Genomic DNA, 24,295 nt, shown 5'->3' on the forward strand with positions numbered 1-24,295 from the left:
CGTAGGCTGTGGTTCAATCCCCCATCAGAGCGCGTATGGCGGGCAACCAATTGATGTTTGCCTCACATCGATGTTTCCCTCTCTCTCCCTTCCTCCCTCTCTAAAAATCAATAAACGTATCCTCCGGTGAGGGTTTTTATAAAAAGTGATTTCCATCACCTCAGAAAGTGTCCTGTTTCAGTCACTCTGCACTGCTGACAGATGACTGCGGCTCTCATTTCTAACCAATAGGTGACTTGCATTATTTACTTCCATGTAAATGGAATCATGCAGTAAGTGAACTTGGCGTCCCTGGCTTTTTTGTTCAACACTGTGTTTCTGAGATTTACACATGCTGCGTGGGTTAGTGCTTCATTCTCTCTTGTTGCTGAATAGCATGATTATGTGACTAGATCACACTTTGTTTATCCATTCTTAACTGATGGACATTAGGTTGTTACAAGCTCTTGATTGTGATGAGTAATGTTGCGAAGAACATTCTTGTATGAGCATTTTTGTTAGCATACATTTTCATTTATTTTAGGCCAACACCTAGGGGTGGAAATGCCAGATCATAAAGTAGGTATATTTTAACTGTTTTAGAAACAGCTTTCCAAAGTGATTGGATCTTTTACGCACCCACCAGTAAGGTGCGTATGTAAATGGTCACTCCACATCCCTGGTCTTTCTCAGGTGGTGTTTTCGATCTTTTAAATTGTAGCCATTCTAATGAGTGTGAAGTGGCGTCTCCCTGAAGATTCGATTTGCACATCTCTAATGACCAGTGGTCCTGAACGCCCTTTCAGAGGCTACATTTGCACACCTCCATTTGTTAAGTGCTCAGGATCATTGCCCACGTTCGCTGACAGACACAGGAAGAGCCTACTGTTGGGGGAAGTCGGTATTTATGGCACATTATATGTTGAAGGTGACTGATGTTGCTGACACATTCTAAATGGAATAGAACAGTGGAACCATTTACGCATAGTCCGTGGATAAGTGAGCGACTGAAATATGGGGAAAAAAACTTGCATGTGTGTGATGTCAGTTAAGTTTAAATTTAAAGAACATGTAAAACCAAAATTAAATTATATAAAATAACTTCACATTTAAAACCTTTAAATTATCCCTTATCCCTTGTGTGGATTACATGGCAAGTGCTTTGAAAGCGGGAGTGTGTTCCCTCCTTTGACTAAAGGGGAGTCTTCACCGTGACAAAAAGCCGAGATAAACCCAAGCCACGGGTGCAACTTGCTGGGGACGGAGCTGGGAACCACACCAGGACCGTGCACGCTAACGTAGTTCTCTGTCTGTGTTTAGCAGTAGGTGCTGTCAGATATACAGAACACACTGACACGCGTGCTATTTTTGAGACTGTGTGTGGGCAGGTCCGCATGCCAAACCGCCGTGGGCACTTGACTTCAAGCGCTGGCGTGGGCATTGTTTTCAGCCCTACCCCTGGCACATAGCTATAGCGCATTTCAGAGGCTCTAAGTCATGTTTGTGCTTTCGCTATTTATTTTTATGCAGATGTCAGCCACCCATGCTAGACCTCACTGTGTCAGTTTCTTTGCAGGCGGCAGCAGTCTGCAAGTTTTTGAAGATAAGCTCCCAAGTGATTGTGATGGACAACTTTTTCCTTGGGTACCTGTGCCTCACAGGCACACCTGACGATTTAGGGCCCTCGGGCAGGCCAATCTCCAATTAAAAGTCGATGGAGCTGGTGTAGACACTGCATTGACGTTTTATTAAAAACTAGTCAAAAAGGGGTAGAAGGTCTAGGCTCCTGGCAGGGCAGGTGGACCAAGCCCGCGCTGCACAGAGCTGGACCAGCGCTGGGCTGCAGCCGGGTCCCTGCGGGCGCGTCCCTGGGCCAGCCGCGCACGCGCACTCCCTCGCTTGGGCCAGCCGCGCACGCGCAAGCCTCCTTTGGGCGCCAGGAGTCGGCGGCGCGCGTGGCAAATGGAGTGGGTCCTTGCGGAAGCGTTGCTCGCGCAGAGCCGGGACCCGCGGGTCCTGCTCGCGACGCTGTGCCGCGGGGAGGCGTCCGCCGAGCGTGTGGAGACCCTGCGCTTTCTCCTGCAGAGACTCGAGGACGAGGCGGTGCGCGGCGGCGGGGACGCGCTCCCAGAGGCGGCGCGCGAGGTCGCCGCCGGGTACTTGGTGCCGCTGATGCGCGGCCTGCGCGCGCGCCCCGCGGGAGCCACGGACTGCGACCCGCCGGCCCCGCACCGCCGGCGCCTGTTGACTGCGGCGGGGGCGGCCCTCCGTTCGTGCGCGCGCCTCGCGGGGGGCTCTCAGCTGGCGACCACGCTGGCCGAGGAGGCGCTGCGCGACCTGCTGGCCGCGGGGCCAGCCCCCGGCCTTGAGGGGGTTGCCGAGGTAGCCGTGGAGGTGCTGGCGGCCGTGGGACCCTGCCTCCGGCCCCGCGAGGACGGGCAGCTGCTGGAGCGCGTGGCGCAGGCCGCGCTCTCCCTGGCGCTGGCCGGGGACGGGGAGGCGGCGGCGCTGGCGTCCGGGAGGCTGCTGCCGGCTCTGGGCCAGAGCGGCGGGGCAGTGCTGCGGGCCGTGTGGGGCGGGCTGTTGTCGCCGACAGAGCCGGGCCGCGTGGGTCCGAGGCTGCAGGTGCTGAGCGCCCTGGCCGAACGGCTGCTCCCGGAGACCGACGAGCACCAGAGAAGCCCGGACGCGCGATGCTGCACGCGGTTCTGGCAGACGGTGCAGGCGGGGCTGGCGCTCGCCGAGGACGCGCTGACGCGCAAGCGCGCGCGCTACCTGCTGCAGCGGGCGGTGGAGGTGTCGGCCGAGCACGGCGCGGACTGCAGCTCTGGACCCCGGGAAGGAAACGGTATCCGCCTCTCTGACCGCAGCCCAACCCTGCTTGACTTTGTGGGAGGGAGGCAGCCTGGGTCCGAATACCAGCCCCTCGAGGTCGTCTCTTCCATCCAGGGCGAATTTGGTTATTCCCGTGGTCCCCATGGCGTCCGAAAACCTGGGGACCCTCATGTAAGCGGGCGTTCTACGAAGTGACCCAAGTCACTGCAGCCCAGACAGTGCATTTCCCAACCGCGACCTAGAGCAGGGTGGAATGCTGCGTCCGTGGAATGACTTAGGAATTGTACCCACGCAGGATTTCACAAAACCAAATGTGCACTCTGTCGTGGAGGGTCCCTTGGGACAGACAGGAAGGGACAGCTGCCAGCAGAGTGGAGAAAAATACTCACCTGGACAGACCACGAGAACTGAGTCCGGAGTGTTAGAATGCTGTCCTAGAAACCATCACTTTTTTTTTTTTTAAGATTTTTTATTTATTTATTTTTAGAGAGGGAAGGGAGGGAGAAAGAGAGAGAGAAACATCAATGTGTGGTTGCTGGGGGCCGTGGCCTGCAACCCAGCCATGTGCCCTGACTGGGAATCGAACCTGCGACACTTTGGTTCGCAGCCCGCACCCAATCCACTGAGCTACGCTAGCCAGTTTTTTGTTTTTTTTTTTTTTGTTTGTTTTTTTTTACTTTGAAATTTCACTTGGTGATTTAGGAGCAGGATTACTAGCATTTATTAGCTGTACAGTCCTAAGTCAACCTACTGAGGGTATTTTTGCCAGTGATTCAATAGAATGGGTCAGGTTTTAAATAATTTTTAAAGCATTCTGAGCTGTGTTCCCTACACTTATTACAGAACAGGAGTAGATGAAATAGCAAGGCCTCCCTTTTACTTGGCATGTTAATCTCGATTGGCTGGCTCACTGAAATGTGTGAAAATATACTTCCATTGTCTTCAGTCTAGTTTTGAGCTGTCGAAGTCCTAAATAGATTGATTCAAAAATTGTCTCATCGCCAGTTCCTCTTTTTTCAGCTGTGGCTACCTATTCGTTTATTGCTGGTAAAAGATTTTTGTCTGGCTGAAGTCGTGAGCAGGTTAAATTTCCACACAAGTTTAAAACATTGGAGAGTAAATTTTTTAACAGTGCTCAGATTGGTGACCATTCATCCTGTGAGCGTCTTCACTGGAAAACACTGTCAGGATCACCGAAGTTAAATACTCCTTAAAGGGCTGGCTGTTCTGTAGTGTTAAAACAGAAGCTGTAGCCTTTCCGTACTTGCTGTCCACGTCAGGGCAAAACCACCTTCACCCCTTCAGCTGATTATTTTGGCATTGGCCCCTATGTCTTGAAATGAGGTACTTTTATCATAAAATCCATTGTTATAGTTAATAATTTCCATCAAATGGGAGGTCAGCATTTACAGCACTGTGGTTATGAAAATACTATTCACAGGCGATCGATCTATGTAATACACACTACGCTGTTCTCCTACCTGAAAGATTTTCCTAGAGTTATGTCCTTTTCAAATTTGTTTATTCTCTCCTTATCTCTTACCACCTCAACCTCGTCAGCCCCAGAGTCTTTGCTAGTTGGTTACATCTTTCCTGTGGGAAACCAGATCATCAGGCATCTGGTCAAGTTCCCTGAACGCTCTCCTGGAGTCCTCTTAGATGTGCCTTCACCATCGTCCTGGGGATTGTTCCCTTCACCTGAGCCCAGGTTGGCGCCGTGTCCTGGAGTTCCTAGCTTCTTTTTTGGTTTACTGGCTTGTTACAGTGTAGTGCATGTTCCCTGGGGTGCCTGCAGCTGCCCACAGACTGTCCCAGGAGCACCTGGGGAGGTGTGAGGGGAAGAGCTGGTATGGTGTGTGGTCTGGACTCCCCGGTGATTCTCAGGCTTCTAACTCTCACGCTAGTCCACACCTGGCCTTTAAAAACTTGTCAAAATTTCATTTTGAAACTGCTATTTTGGTGTCCACCTCTTCCTCTTGGGTTCAGCTAAAGGTGTGTCCTGTGTGTCCTGTCTGTTCTTGGAGAAGCTTTCTGTTCTTCGGAATTGCCGTGTGAGTAGAGCTCTCAGAAGTTTGGGATGTCTTAGACTCTCCGGCTTTTTCTCTGTCAGAATGGCAGCAGTGTTCTCTGGGGGTTGTCTGCATCCTTGGCCGAAGCCGAGACCAAGCAGCCTCGGTGCCTCTATTGTGACCTCACCTTTGATTGCTGGTTTGACTGGGGGTAGGATTCTGGCTTGGAAAACATTTTCACCCAACATGTTAAAGGCATCGATCTGTTGTCTCAGAAGACAGGACATTCATGGTTGCTGTTGCAGAGCCTGAAACCACTCTGAATCGTGTTGATCGACATGTGATCTGTTTCTCCCCGTGGTGGCTGGGAGGGTCTGTGTCCCTGGCGCGCTGCATCCCTGTGCGGGGCACCTGCTGGACTTGCCCTCCTGGGAGATCGCGTTCTTCACTTGGGGGACTTTTTCTTGAATTATCTTGATTTCCCTCCCTTTTTACTTTCTGTGCTGTTAGGATTTTGAGTCTGCTGGACCGGTCTTCAAAAAGCAGGTTTTCTTTCATATATATATATATAACAACTATATATATATATACAACAACTATATATATATAATTGTTGTTGTTCTACTTCCTGGGTGATTTCCTCAACTTCATTTCCAGTTCTTTCTCTGAGTTTCTTGTATCAAAGTTTATTGTCGTGAGATTTTTTGTTCTGGGAACATCCTTTCTAATAGTGTCCCATTCTTACAACATCCCTGCACTATCCTCTCTTACTGCCCTTTAAGATGTTAGTGAAAGGTTTTTTTTTTTTTAGGTTTCCTCTTTCCTGCATAGTTTTGTTTCTTCCAAATTTCCTTTTATTTGTTTGTTTTGGTCTTGATCTTTAACATCAAGGTTTCCCCAGGTGGCCCGGTGGCCCTTAGATGCCTGTTTGTGTGTACGAAGCAGGAACCGTACATATCAAATCTCTGGCTCGAAGCCCGTGAGTGCTGCTTGTGGACTGTGACCATCACTGCCAGGTGCTCCCCGATGTTCGAGTTTTCAGGCCTTCCCTCTGGGGCTGGCCAGACTCCCCGCAGGCCTCCCAGTCCCCCGCTAGGCAGTGTCCGCCTGGGCAGACAGACTGCTATCTGGGACCTGCACGGCTGTTATGGGGATGGGGATGGGGCTGGGGCATGTGGGAGGGGGTCTTGGCACCCAGGGTGCGCACCCGTCCACCTGATCCCGGCTTTCCCAGGGCACTCACCCTGACCTCAGCGTGTCCCGTGCATCCCAATTCAGAGGCCCCTATGTTACCTTCTCCAGAGACTAGATTCCAGTCTCTTTCCAGGTCAGGGGAAAAAGCGCAGGAAAGGGCCCTGGCACCTAGACTGTTTCTTAGACACACGGAGCGAATCTTCTTCCGTTTAGCTTTGCTTTCAACGCCGCTTACAGAAGCAACTGTTGTGTCAGCTCCTTAGGTCTCAGGTGATCTTATAAACCAAAGTCTTCTTGGCTTTCCTTGTGCCGACTTAATACTTAATTTTCATGAGTCTGTTGGTTTTCTCTATTCTACTGGGCTTTTGCTATTGAAAAATCCTTTACTGATGCAGTGAGGTTCTTAGGGAGAAAAAGTAGAGTTTGCGTTGGTCTCATTCTTACCCAGAACTCTAAAACAGTTATATATATATGTATTTAAAAAGTCTCCTTTTGAGATTCTTGTTCACCCAAGCCTCCGGTCAAGGCTTTGACCCGTGGCCTCTCCTCCTTAGAGGGGGCAGCATGTGGTGATAGTGGCCCAACTTTAAGAACTACTATTGGTGAGAAACTTAGGAAATTTGCCAAGTAATTTTCTTTTTAAAATTGTAACAGGCCCAAGTCTGTTTTGGTGGTCTGAGAAGAGAAAAGACGAACTTCTGAAGTTTTGGGAAAACTATATTTTAATTCTGGAAACTCTAGAAGGAAACCAGGTAAGTGTCTTCCTATTTTAACAAGTCCTACGTGCAGCCGGCCTTTATTTTCTGAAACGTTCTGTGAAAGCAGCGCGGAAAGACCAGCTTGGGTCTAGCATAAAAGAACAGAAGTGAACTAAATCGGCATAAGTGCAAAGTTAAGATCGAGTGTAAGCCCAGGAAATGAAAGGTTACTTTTAACTGACTGAAGTTTTCATTCATAGAATTTAGTCTTTTTTGATCCTCTCTTGACATTTGCTTCTGAAGGGTTAGTTTCTCCTCATTATGAGTAATCTCCAGAGAAATACACACTTAGGAAAATTTTACTTGAAGCACTGCTGAGGTAAATTGTTATTAAGTAAACATTTGCCCTTTAATTTTGTAGGTTTTCTTTTCTCTTTTTACGTCGTTACATCTGTGCAAACCTAGGCCTGAGAATGGAAGCTTGAACAATCATTTTCAGTTGACTTTGAATGAGTTTTTGTGGAGTCATGGAATTTTTGAGTTGAGAGGAAGCTCCTAAGGGACTTCATCTACTGCAGTGATTCTCAAACTTGAACATTCATTCGAGTCACCCAGGTGGCTCGTTAAAGTATAAGTTCCTGGGTCCCGTCTCCAGAGTGCCTGGTTCAGCGGGTCTAGGTGGCACCTGTGACCTGGAGTGTTTTACACGGTCCCCAGAGACACCTATGCTGCTGCCCTGGGGACCGTGCTGGGGAACCCTGGTCTAGGAGTCCCCGGCCTGTAAGCTGCAGACCACTAGGGGGCCAGCCAGCTGGGGAGTCACGGAGGTGTCCATTCAGATGTGCGTTGAGTGCAGACCGAAATAATTACTCACGTATGTTAAAATATATAGATATGTGTATGTGTGTGTGTATGTGTGTGTGTGTATAAAATTGTAGAGATGAGGAGTAAAGAAAAAGCATTTCCAAATTCCTTAGCCAGTAGATCCATGAGACCTCCACTGTTCATTTGGAAACTCACCTGTATTGGGAAGGATATATAAACTAGACTTGTCCCTGCAACATAGTCTCAGTGTGAAGGACATTGAACCCTAAGGGGCTCTGCTTCTAAATGTGTGCCTTTGAGCACCCTGAGTGACAGAGAGAATACATTTCAGCGTCTTCTCCCCTTTGTAATACACTGGTGTCATCAGCCCTATTTCCCAGGATGGTGGAGGGTTTCTCAACACACTGTGTGCTAGTCACTGTGTAGATGTAACATTGCTGTCGCTGTTTTCCAGGTTGCAGTCATTGGCTTTATCCCACTCTTGCATACTTGAATTTGTATTACTTAAAAGCTGGAAGAGTCGGGCACCTTCTGCCTATTTTTTACATGGGGGTGGGAGACGGAAGGTCTGTGCTTGTATGAATAGATGAAAATCCCCTTGAGTTTTCAAAGATGATCCTTCATTTCATATGTCGTTTTGCTTTTGTTTTCAGATACATGTTATAAAGCCCGTTTTACCAAAGCTAAACAATCTGTTTGAATATTCAGTGTCAGAGGAAAACGGTAATGGTTACTTTTAGTTTGACTTTTTTAAATAACATCTGTAGTTTTTCCCCCCCTGATCTTATTACTAACTCTTACTCGTTATAGAGAATTGGGAGAAACCATGAAAGTCTAAAGAAATAAGAGCCTGCTATTAACATTCCAGCACATACCTTCTGCACTGATTGTTTGTAACACTTCGTTCGGGATTAGCAGTCTATCCAAATACATTTGCATATGTCCCGTAGGTAGCCTCGAGAATATGACTTGAAAGGGCCGCGGAGTTTTCCGTGATTTAGAGGTATGGGCAGTTTTCTAAACTTTTGATTACGGAAAATTTCAAACGTTTGCAGAAGGAGAAGATGAACCCCATCACCCAGTTTCAGCCAGTCCGGCTGGGGCCAGCCTGTGGTTATGTCAGGGTACATTCTTGAAAGATAAGGACTCTCTGGTAATGTTTTAATGGCAGTATAGTCTGCATTTTTAATAGTAGCTCTTTGGTATTGCGTATTTTAACCACTTTCCATTCTTATTTTCTTAATAGATCTGTTTCGTTGTTAGAGTTACTTTTTGGGGGTTTCAGTTCTATATGTTGGACTTCTTTGGAAGAGGAAATTGCAACATACAGTTTTAAACGTGGTTTTAAGCCCTTAAGCAGTACTGTACTATTAGAGCTTTCTAGGCTGAATAAAACGAAACTAGAGCCTCCTAAAATTATCTTAGGGAATTAGGTTTAGATTGCTGAAACAGCTAAATGCCAGCTAACAGTGTTTTATATTCATATGAATGATAAAATCCTGCCTTATTGTGTTTACACGAGAATTAACCTGTGTGGAGGGTTTAGCGCCTAGTCTAGGAAATTACACTCATAATAGTTTAACCCCTTAGGACTTGAGCTTTGTTCAGCTGATTGCTGTGGTGGCTTCCTGAGACACTGGGATTTTTCACAGACCATATTTTCCCACCTGGGGCTAGATTTTAATTGAATCCTGTTGCAACTTCACTTAGGCATTTACTATTAAAATGATTCTCTTATTACCACATTTTGCCCATAGCCCTTGGCAAACGCAATCAAATAGCAGTGACATATGATAATTTTGAAAAATTATCATTGTCAAAGCGCTGAACAAGTATCTTGGTGTAAATTACAAATAATGGGGCAATTTATTTATAGAATGCCATGAATTAAAAATGCTGAATTTTTTCTAATAAAATTAAAATATGTGTCTAAAGAGTTAACGGTATCTCTGAGTTACATATTTATCCCAGTTCCCCTCCACGCCCCACTCAATTAGATATTTACTTAATAGATACTTAGCACTAGGATAAAGTGGTGAGTCAGGTGTCCTATTTTTCACTTGACTTTGTGTTTTCCATGAAAAGATTATTCTGATGATAAGTTCCATGCAAGCAGCAAACCAGGGGCCGCGGGGGAGGGTGCAGTGAGTGGGGCCGCCCCTGGGAGAGGCAAGCGGGGAAGGCCGCCTTAGGAGCGGCGCGGAAGCGCAAGCGCAGGGCGCACACTGTGTGCAGACGCCCCGGACCGGACAGCTCAGTGAGGGGAGGCCGCAGGGCCCCGTGCGCGGGGTGGTGGGCATGGGGGCGGAGGGCGGCGCAGTTGTGCCGCTCAGCCCGTCCTTTGTTCAGACTTGGTTCTGTGAGCTGTGAGAAGCCGTTCACAGGCTTCAAGCAGAGGAGTGCCGGTTTCAGATTTCTAAATGAAAATTGGATTGAGTCAGGCAGGGGAGAGAAGAATTGATTGGAGTCACCCCACATGTAAATTTCCGACCTGTGTCGGAAACCTGTGTGCAGGGGCTGTATCTAATTTCTGTGCACGCGGCAGCGCTGACATCTCCTGCAGTCTCTCTAAGTGAAGCTGCCTGAAGCTGGAACGCTGGCCGATGCGGCGTTGTGGTCATTACCCAGCTATGAAGCACCTTCGGATGGGGTTGAACGCAGACCCACTGTGTGGTGTTGCGGCGACGCTAACGTGCTGTGTGTGTGTGTGTTTGTTTATGACCACACAGTCCACCCGGAGAAACAGGATGCGGGGCTCCCGTGTCAGCCCGAGACCTTCCCTGAGAGCCGGTGGCTCCTTCACCCCTCCTGGCACTTGTGCATTTACAAACGGATGTTTGAGAGTGAGAACAAAATCCTGACCAAGGAAGGCGTGATCCACTTCTTGGAGCTCTATGAAACGAAGGCGCTTCCGTTTTCGCCAGACGTTTCCGAGGTAACGGCAGCGTGTCCTCCCCTTGTTCCCTGTGTCCAGGCGTTGCATTGCGTTTACGTGGTCGTCAAACAACATGCTAGGCCTCGGTGACAGCAAGCAACATTTTGTAGATAAGCAAACACCAGTCCTCCTTCTCGAAGCTTAGCTGTCATTGTGGAAAAAGCTTCGACAGGCTGCCTGCAGCATTTCCACTGTGAAAGTGGCTCTCTGGTATCAGCATGGTAAACGCTGTGAGGCAGAGGGTGCACACCGGGGTAGGGGGGGCTCGGCAGTGATCTGTGTCCCCAGTTTGGGCCAGTGAGTTAACACTGTCTATCTACTGCACGAAGCAGAGATCGCCTTTTGAGCTGTTTTTGTTGTGCGTGTGAAATAGTGATGTATCTTTTACCAGCACCTGTACTGCTCTTTGTCAGAAATCCCACAGGGCAAAGCGACTGTGAGAGTCACAGCTGTGATTTTAAGTCTTAAGTGCCGTGTGAGTCACGTGACCACCTGGGACTCACCTCTGGTTTCGAGGTGAGCTGAGTACACTTCCCCAGCTGTCTGACGACGGGCCCTAGTGGCTCTGTTTATAGTATAAGGAGAACAACTTATTATCCACCGTCACTGCCTTTAAAACCTCGCACACTCATCTGGTGCACAGGAATGCTTGTTGGTCGGGGACAGTGCCGTGTCCCCCTTCCCTTCCCAGTTCCCCCGAGCATGCCACCATGTTACACACACCCCGTTTCCCCCGTTCCTTGAGCTTCCTGCTCTCCCTGCTTTAACCAACGTCTAGGAGTATTTTTGAAGATGTAATTCCCCCTCCTCTGTCTTCCAGGCACAGAGCCTCACGTTTTCTCTTGGGTATCTTTCCGATTTTTCTTTGCCACTATGTGTTTCTTCTTTCCATTCCTTTCTTCCTTCCTGATCCAGCACGAACTCTCTGTTTTATACATTTTTATCAGGTGAGAAAATTCGGTACTTGTTTGTTGTTCTGGTGAAACTAAGGGACGACCCTCCCAGACCATCCATGGTGAATTAACCTGTGGTGTAGTAAGGGGTCAGCTGTACTGGTCCCGGCTGGTCTGCTGCCCTGCAGTAGGAGGTGCAGTTAAGGCACTCGGGCTTCAAAATCACAATGATGACTCAACTTCAAATACTTGTTTTTTCTTTTAGTTTATTATCGGACCATTGATGGATGCACTTTCGGAGAGCTCTCTATATAGCAGGTAAACAAACGTGATGTTACTTAGTAGCGATGCAGTCATATTTATTTGACATATAAATTTAACATTTATAAAAAATGACCAAACTGTTTAATGCATTTGGTCATAATATATGTTACGTAGCAGATATTCAGCTTTTTCTTATTGTGTCTCCTCTTCTGTGTTTATCATTCTTCTTGCCTTTCTCGTAGTGAGTGTTTCTTCTTTTTCCTCCTTTCCTACCTGAGCCCTCCGTTCCTGGGCTTCGGAGCGCACGTCTTCCATAGCTTCCTTTCTCCCCCCTCCCTCTGCCCTCTTGGAACTTGCAGTGACTTGGGCTAAACAACCTTTAAACGTTTTTTTCCTTTTTCTTTTACCTTTTTATTGTGACTTCCAGAAAAGTTGTGAGAATTGTGCAAAGAATCCCCACTTGCCTCTCACCCACGTTCCCCACGTGTTGATGTTTTACCACGTCTGCTCAGTCGCCATCTCTCCCTGGGGGGCGCCCCTGTTTCCGAGCTCTGTCTGCAGAGCGGACGGATCCGCGTCTCTTCCAGTGTCTGTCGGCGCCTCCATCTGCCTGAACTGGAAACCGCGGTCCACACTCGCACACCCAGTTCCGTCCCGCACCGCGCACACAGGGTTCGCCCTGACTTCCCCCTTCCCTGCCCCACGGTGGCAGCCACTGCCCGTCACACGTCCTGGGTTTGCCGCCTTCGTCCTTTGGAAAGGCTGACGCGGTTGAGGGGGTCTGTCAGTGTTGTGCCTTCCCAGTGTTTGGGTGTCATCTCTCCTCTTGAATTATCACTGTAAACATTTCCTTTGCTTTTGAAATTAGGTTGTCTTTCTAACTTTGACCAAGTTTATCCTTGCAAGTCTTCTGCTGGGTGTACCTCCAAACAGGAAAACACCTCCCACCTTCAGTTTCTTCAAAAGGTTTAAAGTTGTCTGTGCTAAGTTATATTAGTATTAAGTCTCATTAGATAAATATTGAAGGAGTGTAGCAATGCTTTGCTTGCCAATTGCTTTTAGTGTTGAAATAACGCATTGCTGCTGAATAGTTTTCGGAAGCATCTTAGACAGCTGGGGAGCAGTGAAACCCACTCGGCGCCCTGTGAGGGAGGGAGTCGTCAGACACATCTCTCATGAAACGCCCTCTGTTTTCTTGCACGCTAATGTGTTCAATAAATAGATAATGTTTCCGGAAGGACCAAAAAAATGACTTTAGTAGATGTTAATTAAATGCTCTTACAAAAGTAACCGATTACTAATGTGTCTTTCTGCAAATGTTTTTCTTTTATTTAATATCTAGAGGTTTAAAAGCATTGGATTATATATAGAGCATAATAAAATGTAATTTTAAATGATCATTTTTAGGCTTTTAAAAAAATGATTCTCTTTGGCAAGATTCACGTACTTGTGTCAGGGGACGTGTTATAAAAAGGAAATCCATGCCACTTAGCATGTGACCGACTCATTTCCGTTTTCCTGGAAGATCTGGTGTGTGTGGAATCAGAAGGATCCTCAGTATTTCACTAATATTTGAGAAATAAAAAGCAGGTTCAGAAAGAGCAGCTGGTGTTACTGTTTCAATGTTGCAAGAATGTGGGGCTGCGGTCCATCTAGTTCTGGTATGCTGGTCTGTGAGGGGATTTTGAACGCTCGTCTTCTCCCCCTTCGTCTCCAGGTCGCCGGGCCAGCTGATGGGAAGTGGCTCTCCACTGGGATTGAAATTACAGAGGTTTCTAGTCACTTACGTGTCTCTTCTTCCAGAAGAACTAAAGAGTATGTGCAGCGAAGATTTCTAAAAAAAACCTGATTGGTTTGAAAACGGTGTTTCAGTATCTTGGTGATAAGCCCCACCCTTGGCCCTCACACTCAGTACTGCCGAAGCAGTTTCCTTCCCGGCATGTGCAGACCACCAGGCTCACATGCACGTGCACTGTCACTGAGCACACGTTCCTTCGTGGCTCATCCCCCGTGTTGGCGTGGAAGGAGTTTTAGAGTGTGCGCTGCAGTGCGCCGTCTTCCTGGTTGTTTCTGTTGGCCTCCTGACATCAGGAAAACCGGGGGGAGGAAGGAAGAACCCGGGGTGAGGAAAAGTTGTGAACAGAATATTCACTGTGGGCAGTTGTCCCTTTGTGGACACTGACGCGGGAGGATAGAAGGAAAACCACACCTGCTTTTGTAAGGCCTTGTGTCCCAGGTGTGCACTCCAGAACTGAACGCCTCGTTCATACAAGGGCAGGTATGTGAGTGTTCACAGCGGCGTTACCCACAACCCAAATGTCTGCCCGGCAGTAGCGCCATGTGGCTGAGATGGTGGCGGTCAGGGGCCCCTAGGATTGCATGCTTGGTGTGTGTGTGTGGCCAGTGCCGGGCACATAGTAGGCACTTGTAAACATGTTGAATGAATTTGAAGAGGTAGCCTGCCCATTGCCATCTTCCTGTGTCATGAGCAAGGTGTTTGGCAAAAAGCAGAAACTTTGTTAGTCCAGCAGAAGAGAGGCAGGTAAAATCAAATGTTCACTTAGTTTTCACTTAGTAGTTTTTTCAGTCAGTGATTTCTGGTGACTGTCTTAAGTGCATCTGGTTTTGTGCCAGGTGCTTTGGAGGATAGGAAATACATGCGACACCCTTTCAGGAGCTTGCAGGGATTCCTTAAATGTCACTCCACGGTGATGATCTGAGGGAACAGCCATTTCACTAACTGCATGGCTTGGGTGTCCTTAGAAGTCACACATCAGCACAGAAGGCAGGATGGAGCATCGTCCCTTTGTTTTAAACTAGAGCAGTAAAACGTGGAAAATGGAAAAGTAAATTTTAAAATGGAAAAGTAAATTACAGTGATTAGATCCAGGGTAGGTAAGAAATTGCCTGAGAGGAAAATTTAGTATCATTATTTGCCGGTACCAGCAGCCAGTTACCAGCAATATTTCTTACCTTGTTTTTCTTTAACAGCCCCTACAGAAGAATAGCCTCTAACAGTAAAAAAATTAATGTTTCACCTCCTTAAAAATATATAGCTTCATGGTTATTAGAATCTATACAACAGAGTAGAATATGTACTTGTCTTGCTAAGTAGGAATACAATTAAATAACATGGATTTTTTCCAATAGCTTTATTGAGATATAATACACATACCCTGCAGTCTACCTTTCTACAGTGTGGACTGGCTTTTGGTTTATTCACAAATCCCGGAATATTCCGATCAACCCCAGAGAAGCTCCAGGACCAGCCGCCACTTCTAGTCCCCCCTGCTGCGGCTCCTGTCAGGCCCTGCTTACTCCCCGTCTCTGCGGATTTGCCTGCACAGTGTGGGTCAGCGGGCCCGTGCAGTGAGGAGCCTTTTGATTTGAGTCTGGCTCCTTTCACTTAGCTTAACGTCCTTAAGATTTATGTCTGTTATAAGCATCCGTCAATATATTCCGTCCCTTTTCGTGGCCGAACGAGACCCTGTTGTGTGGGTACCGCTCACTGATGCACGCATCGGCTGGTAGACATTGGGGCTGTCCCCTTTCAGCACTGTGAACACCGCTGCTGTGGACATTCACATGCGTGTTCTCGAGTGAACGCATGCTTCCCACTCTCTCGAGTGCACGCCCGGGGCACGTCAGAGGAGCCAGCAGACTGCTCGGTGCGCCGGCCGCGCTGGCCTCGCTCCCCGCAGCAGTGTCCCCGCCTCCCGGTCGGCCCTGGCCACTGCCAGTCGGTTCGATGGCCGCTGTCTCAGTGGGCGTGGGGTCCATGTCATCATGGTTGTTGATTCGAGTTTCCTACTGAATGTCTACTGATGGGGGGCCTGTTGTCCTGTGGGGTGGCGGCAGCGATGACACTTTAAAACTTTTCCTTTCAGGTAGTTTTTTGTTGAAGTTTATTCAGAAGATGACCAGTAGACACTGGTGTGCTGTCCCCATCTTGTTTCTGTCCAAGGCCCTGGCCGGCATCCCCAGGTGCAGAGCCCTGGGCCTGGAGGGGCTTCTCGCTCTCAGGTAACTGAGCCTGCGTGTGGGTTTTGGCGTGATTTCCCATCACCCGGCTTTGGTCTCCCCTGTGGTTTTCCGTAGTGAATGGTTTTAGTTAACGTTGGCATTTTAACTTTATAAGAAAAAAGTAAATTAGAACATCTATTCATACAGTTGAGCTTACTTTGTTCTATGAATCCCTAATTCACGTATGTGCCATAGCACATGCTGTTGCCCTTTGACCCCTTTAAAATAAGACAGTAAGTTTTTAAAAATACATCAATGGAAGCAACAGATGAAATATCAAACCGAAGTATTGATTACTAAATATTTTTTAAAATGTAAAATTATCTTCATTTATAGCCTCAGTAGTTTTAAAAAAGATTTGTCTCATATTAAAATGGAGCTTTATGGGAGCCCTTAGTGGAAAACACAGGCTTTGCAATCCTCCGGGCAGTGACTCCCCGCAGGAGTCACAGTAGAAATTACACACAGCTTGTCAGGGACTCCCACCGCCAGAACTGGCTGCGGAAACGTGTGCTGTCTGCCCCCAGGGACGTGCTGCAGTGCACCATGGCCACGCACCAGATCCTGCTGCGGGGCGCGGCGCAGGGCTACCTGCTCCAGACAGCCATGAACTTGCTCGACGTGGTGAGTGCGCCTCCTTTCCTTGAGAGTCTCCTCTGGGAGGAGTGGGCGGGCAAACAGAATGGACACAATCGCAGGCCTGTCGTGCTAACTCCCCACTGGCAGCCGCAAGGGAACCGAAGGCCTAGCCGGCTCCCCTAAGGCACAGGGTCACTTCTGTAGCTTTGAAAAGTGGGAATCGCTTTTGACCTAAGTAATGAGTAATTTCTTATAGAATGTCTTGTTTTTGCTTTTAGATTGTGACCATCTTGTCTCTCAGATAGTAACCTTGATTTTAAGGAGAACAGATTTATAAATTAATCTTTTTTTATATAATGTGTTGTTTGTAATCAATATTTTCATTTTAAAAGTTAAACAATATTCTGTTTTTAAAAAGTAGCTTTCTTTAGATTGCACTAAACGATACTTTAAATAGTATACTAGAAAGTTTTAAAATGAGTAATTTTAAAAAAGCTCCCTCCCCCACCCCAGGAAAAAGTGTCACTTTCCGACATCTCAGCTTTTCTCCTGTCGCTGAGACAAGAGGAGTCCTTAGCTCGAGGAACGTCACTGTGGACAGAGGTGAGGTTGAAAATAATTTGATGAGAAGGTCTTTGAAATCTTTATAAAAATTGTTTTCTAATTGAATTCATCACCAGCCATTTACACAAAATAGAACAATTGCTTTGTTATCTATCCACAGAGATTTTAAAAAATGGTACATTTGCTTTGAGCAGAACTAACTGATGATGCAGCTGAGAGCTCATGGCGGGGGAGGCGGCGGGGGTGGGGGACAGGCAGGCTGGGAGGGAGGCAGACGCGCGGGAGGGGGAGGGGTGCGGGAGGGCAGAGCTGGGTCCCAGGGGTGAGAGGTGTGAGGAGCAGTGATGACGGCAGACGCGACAGCCGTGAGTGACTCCGACCCCTTCTCTCTCTCCCGTCAGCCCGTAGCACTTCCATCTGCCCACTTCCCGCCCCAGCCTGACATCTCGGTACTTCGTCCTTCTTCTGACTTTATGTTTCTTGTTCACCTCGAGACCCTGCATGTCTTTCCTTTCCCGCAGTCACTGCCCAGGGTAGAGACCTCCGGCGTTCCCGCTGTGATGGCTTCTGTCTTGTCCGTCGCTGACTCTGCCCTGCGCTCCGACACCCGTCCGACCTCCCACAATGCATCAGGGCCTTGCAGTCATTGAGGGTCTCACCGCCGGCAGCTCTGCAGCGCCCCCTTCCTCCTCCTCTTTGTTTTTAGTCGTGGGACCCAACTCGTGCTACTGATTTCAGCTCTCATCCGTTATTGTGTGCTCGGTCACATTCCAGTCTGTGCTCCCTGTAGGTCACGTGTTTTTCCATTCAGGACCCTTTATTTTTTTTATTCTGTGCTTCTCCAGTGCTTGAGGCTGGGGATGTGATGACCTCTTTCAGAAGCTAGTGCTGGCTCTGTCTGCCTGGAGAGAAGCAAGAGAAATCAGCTTGGCCTGTGTTAAAATAATTCTGGCAAAAAAAAAAAAAAAAAAAAGCCCTGGCTGGCGTAGCTCAGTGGATTGAGCTCAGGCTGTGAACCAAAGCATCGCAGGTTCGATTCCCAGTCAGGGCACATGCCTGTTGCAGGCCATGGTCCCCAGCAATTGCACATTGATGTTTCTTTCTCTCTCTCTTTCTCCCTCCCTTCCCCCTCTAAAAATAAATAAATAAAATCTTTAAAAAAATTAGAATTTCATCTTCTATTATTGGTCACAATGCATGTAATTATGTGGAACCTGAAAAATACAGAATGATAAAAGAAAATAATCACCTATAATGCCCACACATTTTTTGCTTTAATTCTTAACTTTTTAATACATGCATATTTTCACTCTTGCTTTCTTACTATATTTGTATATTTAAAATGACATTTTAGTATATATGATATTTCTAAACAAAATTAAAATTACTCTTTTGAATTTTGTTTTTATCTTTATGTATATGAGCATTTTAACATGTTGCTAATTCTCCCATATGTGATATTTAAAAGTTCGGTTGATTAAATGTTTTGGAATTTATTTAATCAGTTCCTTCTGCTAGACTTTCATTTCAAAATTTATTTCATCTATAAATATTTCACTATGTACTGCTAAAAAATAAGGACTTTAAAAAGGCACAAGATAGGCCCTTTTTACTAAACTGAAAATGTTAACAATTTCTTGATTTCAAATATCCAATTCAATTACCCTTTTCCAAATGTTCAGTAAATGTATTTTTCTGTTTGTTTCTTGCACTTTGTTCAAATACTCAACTTCGTTTACGTATCCAAATAAGTTCTGTTGGTCGCATTGGTTTGTAAGTTGTGGCGAACCCTCTGGAGTTGATTTGGTACATGGAATGAGCGGTCAGGTTTGAGTGAGGAAACACATTGTAACATTTCTGACTGCGTAGCCCATAGAAGCGTAAACCCCACAGCCGCCTCTGTCTGTTCCTTTGGTTTGATAAGCCAGGCCTTTAATTGTTTGCTTTTAAGAGGCTGACCTTTGGATTTCTTTATGTGTTCCACTTAATTTTTCAGTTATCTACTTTATTAATATCTGTCTTTATTGCTTCTTGCTTTGCTTACATTTGTTACAATAGAAACCTTACTATTAACTCGTGTCCACAGTTTACATTAGGGTCCAGCCTGTGTTGTGACTTCTGTGGGCTCTGCAAATGGGTAACTGCACGTACCCACGGTTACAGTGCCATCCTGGAGAGTTTCACCGCCCGGGAATCCCTCCGCTCAGCCTGTTCTTCCCTCTCTCCGCCCCGCCCCCTAGGGCCTCTGTGGTGTCCGTTTTCCAGACTGTCACATAGTTGCAACCATACATTGTGAAGCCTTTTCAGATTGCCTTCTTCCTCTGATGCACTTTAAGGTTCTTCCACGTCTTTCCATGGCCGAATAGTTTGTTTCTTTTATCACTGAATAATACTCCATTTTCCGATGTACCACAGTTTATTTACCCATTCACCCACAGAAGCATATCTTGGTTGCTTCTCAGTTCTGGCAATTATGAAAAAAGCTGCTATAAACATTCATGTGAAGGTTATTGTGTGGACATAACTTTTCAACTCATTTGCCTACATGCCAAGGAGCACGGTTGCTGGATTGTATGGTCAGAGAACGTTTACAGTTTTGCGAGAGACACCAAACTCCCTTCCAAGGTGGCTGTGCTCGTTTGCATCCCCACCAGCAGTGAATGCAAACACATGCTCACCAACACTCGGTGGTGCCGGTGTTTTGGATTTTCACCATCGCATTAGGTGTGTAGTGGTGGCTCAGGGTTGTTTCAATTAGCAGTTATGTAACAACGTGTGGCAGCGAGCATCTTTTCATACTCTGCGTGCCATCTGTACGCTCTGAGTTCTTGAAGTGTCTTCGGATCTCTTGCCCATTTTTTAATTGGATTGTTTGTTTTTCTTGTTAAGTTTTAAGAGTTTATGTTGGATGCCAGTTCTTGCTCAGATGTGTCTTGCAAACATTTTCTCTCACTCTTCGGCTTGTCTTCTCCTTCTCTTGACAGTGTCCAGATAGACTTTGTGACTTGAATTTTAATGGGAAATCAAGGGAGCCTGTGTGCCTGGGAATGCCAGGTAGATGGCATTTAAGCCCTAAGTCTGACATGAAGAGACTTTGAAGGGAAATATTCTGAATTTTGTGACAGATTCGATAGAGGGAAAGAATAAAATATGAATGAGTTTACTTCAATAATTTTGTTATAATAGGATTGTCCTTGTGGGAATACAAGATTTGGAAAGCCACATATTTTATAGCAATAATTAAGGAACTTAGTAGTGTGGTCAGTTTGAGAGGCATGTAAGAAGAAGTGCATTCTGTGGAAAGAGATGCCAGCTGCTCCCACTGTGGACAGATTGCGTGTCAGACCTTCTGCTCGGTAAAGACCTGTCCCCAGTGGCTCCCTCCAGTGCTGAGCTGCCGTCATTGGTTCGTGCGGGTGTCGGTTCCAGTCCTCACTGGTTCACTCGTTCATCGAGTGCTGTGTTATTATTTCTCATCATTATTTTGTCTCCTTACCTGTAATTTGGGGTTATACTTTAATGGAGGCAAAAATACTTTTAAAAAATTCTTATCTTTTAGAAAGACATAATTATTTACTTCATACTTAAATTCATGTATAACTTTGCACGTTAAGATGTACTGTAGAAAGAATGTTAAGAAGATAGATTTCAAAACAAAAACTCACAATTACATGTGATCAAAGATTAATTGTTTAAAGTTCTGTGACTTGGTTTTGCAGGTCTCCTAAAAAGTGTTATGGAGAAGAGCTAGGGCAGAATTTCTTTTTTAAATGAATCTATTTTAAAATACATATATGATAAAAAATAACCTTGTGACAAGGTAGGAACTTTAGTTATAACATATCTCAAATTCTACATTCTCTCAAAAATAGACATTCTTGTTTTAGTATGTGAAGCTAGAATGAATTTTAACTTAAGGTTATAATTTGTTTTACATAATGTGTTATTTTGCGCAGAGATGTTCTTTGGAATACCTGTCACAATGTGCATTTTATGTTAGATGCTTTAAAAATTCTTGCCTGTGAATGAAGTTTATAAAATCTTGAATGGAGGGTAGACAATGCACACACACACTTTTCTCTGCCTCCACTGTCTACTCAACTCTCTCATGACGATAAATGCTTTATTACGTCGTTGTGTTCAGTCACTTAAATTCAGTTTATTGTGGAAGAGAACTTGGCTTTGGGACATTGAAATTCTTTGTCTGCTTAGGGTTTTTTTTTTTTTTTAAGATTTATTCGTTTATCTTTTAGACAGAGAGAGAAGGGAGGGAGAAAGAGAGAGAGAAACATTAATGTGCGGTTGCTGGGGGCTGTGGCCTGCAACCCAGGCATGTACCCTGGCTGGGAATTGAACCTGCGACACTTTGGTTCGCAGCCTGCACTCAATCCACTGAGCTACGCCAGCCAGGGGTAGGTTTTTAAAATAAAGTAACAGCTGTGGTCTTTTCCAGCTCTGTGAGTGGCTGCGTGTTAATGAAAGCCGTTTTGGGCGACCCTCAACCTGCAGCTCCGTCGGACTTCAGGAGACATGCTCTTTGAATGCTTTTGTGAAGAACCTGGTTGAAGAGTATGTGAAGCCACCTGCTTGGGAAGGTGAGTCTGGAATCATTTTCCTGGATCAGTCTAACCACAATGTTGTCAAAGAACTGCTAACTAGCTTTCAGAGCCAGGTACGGGCTGTACCAAATGTGTCAGTTTTCTGATGCACACATATTTTTCAGCCAGACACTGTGAATAACAGGACACTAAAATGTCGCTCCCTAACTTGCACTTTATCTGTTCTCAGATTTGAGATTTAAACTGTGTTGTATGCTTTAATAAATGAATAAGTGGCCAGAGTAGGAGTTGGACACAAACCAGCCTAGTAATTTGTTCTACAGTCACCAGGTTTCTTGCGGGCTGGAGGCTGCGGCGGTGCATTGAGGGCCTCCGAAGGAGAAATCCTTGTCGCTCTGTCAGCTCTTCTTCCCTTCGTCGCCACAGGGTCACGTTTAGCGTGACCTGACTGTGAGAAGCAGTCTTAGAGAAAAGTATTGAAGGGCTGGTTGTGTTAGTTTTCCTTTTTGCCAGGCAGCGGGCACAGGTCAGTCTGGCGGCTTCTTTGGGGATGTGAGTGAGACTGTACGGCGGAGGCGCCGGCCGCAGGTCCGGTCATCATTAGGGTTCCGTGTGCGTTCCTAGTGCTTCCTCTTCATCACCTCGTCCACGGTCATCTGGGTGGCCTGCATCTCTGAATTCAATGCGTCTTCACTTTCCTAGGTGTGTCTCAGGCTACCTCGTTTTCATTTACTGACTTCTTTAGTCTGATTGTGGGCTGGCTCTTAAATGATCAGATACTTATCCCCCCAAAGTACTTGAGATACCTGTTCTTCCTTCTTCAAACATTTCTCTTTTATGTTTTATTCTCTCTGTTGTCTGGTCAACTTTTTGTGCTATGACTTGGGAGATTCTTTTACTAGGCCTATCACAGTAAAGGAGTATTAGTCCCTACTGCCTTAAACATAGATTAAGCCCCTAAAATAGAACTTGTCTTATAACTCAGAGCATATCACAGCATCAGATCTGATTCAGTACTCAAAATTGGATGAACGAGATTTTCAGGTAACAATCAGGGAGAATCCACTGAGCTTCTGAAAACTGCTGGGCTTTCTGAAGAGATCGGTGTTTCTAGAAGCCTGCTCTGGTGCCTGCGGGAGGCAGGCGAGAACTCCCCGGTCAGCCACTGAGAGGCCCCCGCCGTGTGCTGCCCCTGCCAGATGCAGGGTCACGCCCGGTCACTCCCAGCCCACACAGCGGGTCGGAGGAGAAGAGGCTCGAGCCCTCGAGGAGTGGAAACATTCCACTCTCACCCAGAGCCCCAAAGAGCCCCCACCCCTCCCCCGCCTCCCTTGAACTCGAAGGGTGCCTTGATTATGTGATTGCTGGAAAATGTGGGGAACTCAATTAGTGTAATGGCATTTGGTTTCATTTTACTCTTCATTTATGAATGAATTTTTAATGTAAGTGTGGGATATAAAGCATTACCAAGACTAAAAATATGAGTAAAAGATTCACCTTTATAACACTTAGAAGTTTAACCAACTAAATTTTTTGGACTAGCACCAAAAAGTATTTAGATTATGTATTTAGATTAAAAAAATACAAGCAGATTTCTTATTGGTGGTAAGTAAATGGCCTTCGTAGCATTTTAAAAATAATATGTAATAAAGTTTATTTTTTGTTTTATTTTTAAACTGAGTTAACCTACATACAAATATATTTTTTTGGTATTGTTTCTCTCCCATACTCGTTCAATAAATTCACATCAAAATATATTAAATTACTTCTAAAATATGTTAAAATATTGTAAAGATGTTTTAAGTATTTGAATCACTGGGCTAGAAAACTAGGTTTCTCACCTAAATTTTTCTTGGGAGTGGATGTGAAGAGTATAGTTTTACTACAGTAATATGCCAGAAAGAAAAAAGAAATCTACGCATGACTCTTTTTATTTAATGGCTTTCTGAGATAGTAAAATATCAGTTATATCAGTCAACCAAGTTCTCTCTCCCAAAGCTTGTTCTAGGAACTTCACATATGTTATTTAATTTTTATAATAAACCCAAAGCAAGCTGCAGGTTTCACTTGTTTGATCTCATAGGAGGTGCCGTAGACTCCCCGAGAGGTGGACGGCCTGTCGCGAGGCCCCGCAGCTAACGAGCGCGGGACCGGGCCTCGCGCGCAGGTCTGGGGTGCCGGAGCCCGTGTGTCTGTGCGCGCCCCTGCTGGGTGCAGTGCAGGGGCTCTCCCCTCTCGGCCGGAAACCAGACTCGCCTCTTGGCTGGTCACCTGGCATCTCCTCTCGCTTCCCCTGCAGTCTTTTTCCACGTCATGCCCAGAGAGCAATGAGTACAAACTTTGATCTTACAAATGTCTTCTTCCCTTCTGTGTGTAGAGGCAGAACTCAGAGATACTGGGGGATCAGCTCCAGACCTCCGCAGTAACGGGAGTCACGTAAAGTTATGTTTCACTGTACTGTTTGTCATCTCTCAAGCGTGCAGTAGCATTGTGCCTAAAAACTACCTTGTTGCTAGAGCACGCTGACTGTCCCCGGAGCCTTCAGTGAGCTGTACTCTTTGCTGGTGAGGGGCTGGCCCTGAGGTTGGGGGCTGCTGACTGATCAGGGTGCTGGTTTCTGAAGGTCGGGTGGCTGTGGCAATTTGTTAAGACAACGATGACCTTTGAGGCATTGGCTGACTCTTTTTTTTCATGAGCAATTTCTCTATAGCATGCGATGCTGTTTGATAGTATTTTACTCACCGAACAACTACTTTCAAAAGTGGAGTCAGTCCTCTCAAACGCCGCTGCGGCTTTATCAACTAAACTCATGTCATATTCTGAGTTCTTTGTTGCCACTTCAGCAGTTTGCACAGCATCTTCACCAGGAGTAGATTCCAACTCAAGACACTTCTTTCTTTGCTCACCCACAAGAAGCAGCTCCTCGTGCACTATAGTT

At 46.2% G+C, this 24,295-nt stretch overlaps 1 protein-coding gene across 4 annotated transcripts in view; it reads left to right on the forward strand.

Annotated features, from left to right (window-relative positions):
* The first annotated feature begins 1,903 nt into the window (after positions 1 to 1,903).
* Positions 1,904 to 24,295, forward strand: part of TARBP1 (TAR (HIV-1) RNA binding protein 1) — a 63,853-nt gene continuing 41,461 nt past the window's right edge. For all 4 annotated transcript variants that reach the window (XR_004900826.1, XM_036016126.1, XM_036016127.1 and 1 more), the window contains exons 1-10: positions 1,904 to 2,827; positions 6,672 to 6,769; positions 8,194 to 8,263; positions 10,270 to 10,475; positions 11,634 to 11,686; positions 13,350 to 13,447; positions 15,520 to 15,655; positions 16,183 to 16,279; positions 16,748 to 16,837; positions 21,252 to 21,393. Coding sequence is in view for 3 of the 4 variants with exons in the window: in XM_036016126.1 (XP_035872019.1) it covers positions 1,942 to 2,827; positions 6,672 to 6,769; positions 8,194 to 8,263; positions 10,270 to 10,475; positions 11,634 to 11,686; positions 13,350 to 13,447; positions 15,520 to 15,655; positions 16,183 to 16,279; positions 16,748 to 16,837; positions 21,252 to 21,393 (1,876 nt within the window). In the remaining variant the exon portion in view is untranslated. The remainder of the gene's footprint in view (positions 2,828 to 6,671; positions 6,770 to 8,193; positions 8,264 to 10,269; positions 10,476 to 11,633; positions 11,687 to 13,349; positions 13,448 to 15,519; positions 15,656 to 16,182; positions 16,280 to 16,747; positions 16,838 to 21,251; positions 21,394 to 24,295) is intronic.

Source organism: Phyllostomus discolor, chromosome 15, assembly GCF_004126475.2.
Source record: "Phyllostomus discolor isolate MPI-MPIP mPhyDis1 chromosome 15, mPhyDis1.pri.v3, whole genome shotgun sequence".
NCBI lineage: Eukaryota > Metazoa > Chordata > Mammalia > Chiroptera > Phyllostomidae > Phyllostomus > Phyllostomus discolor.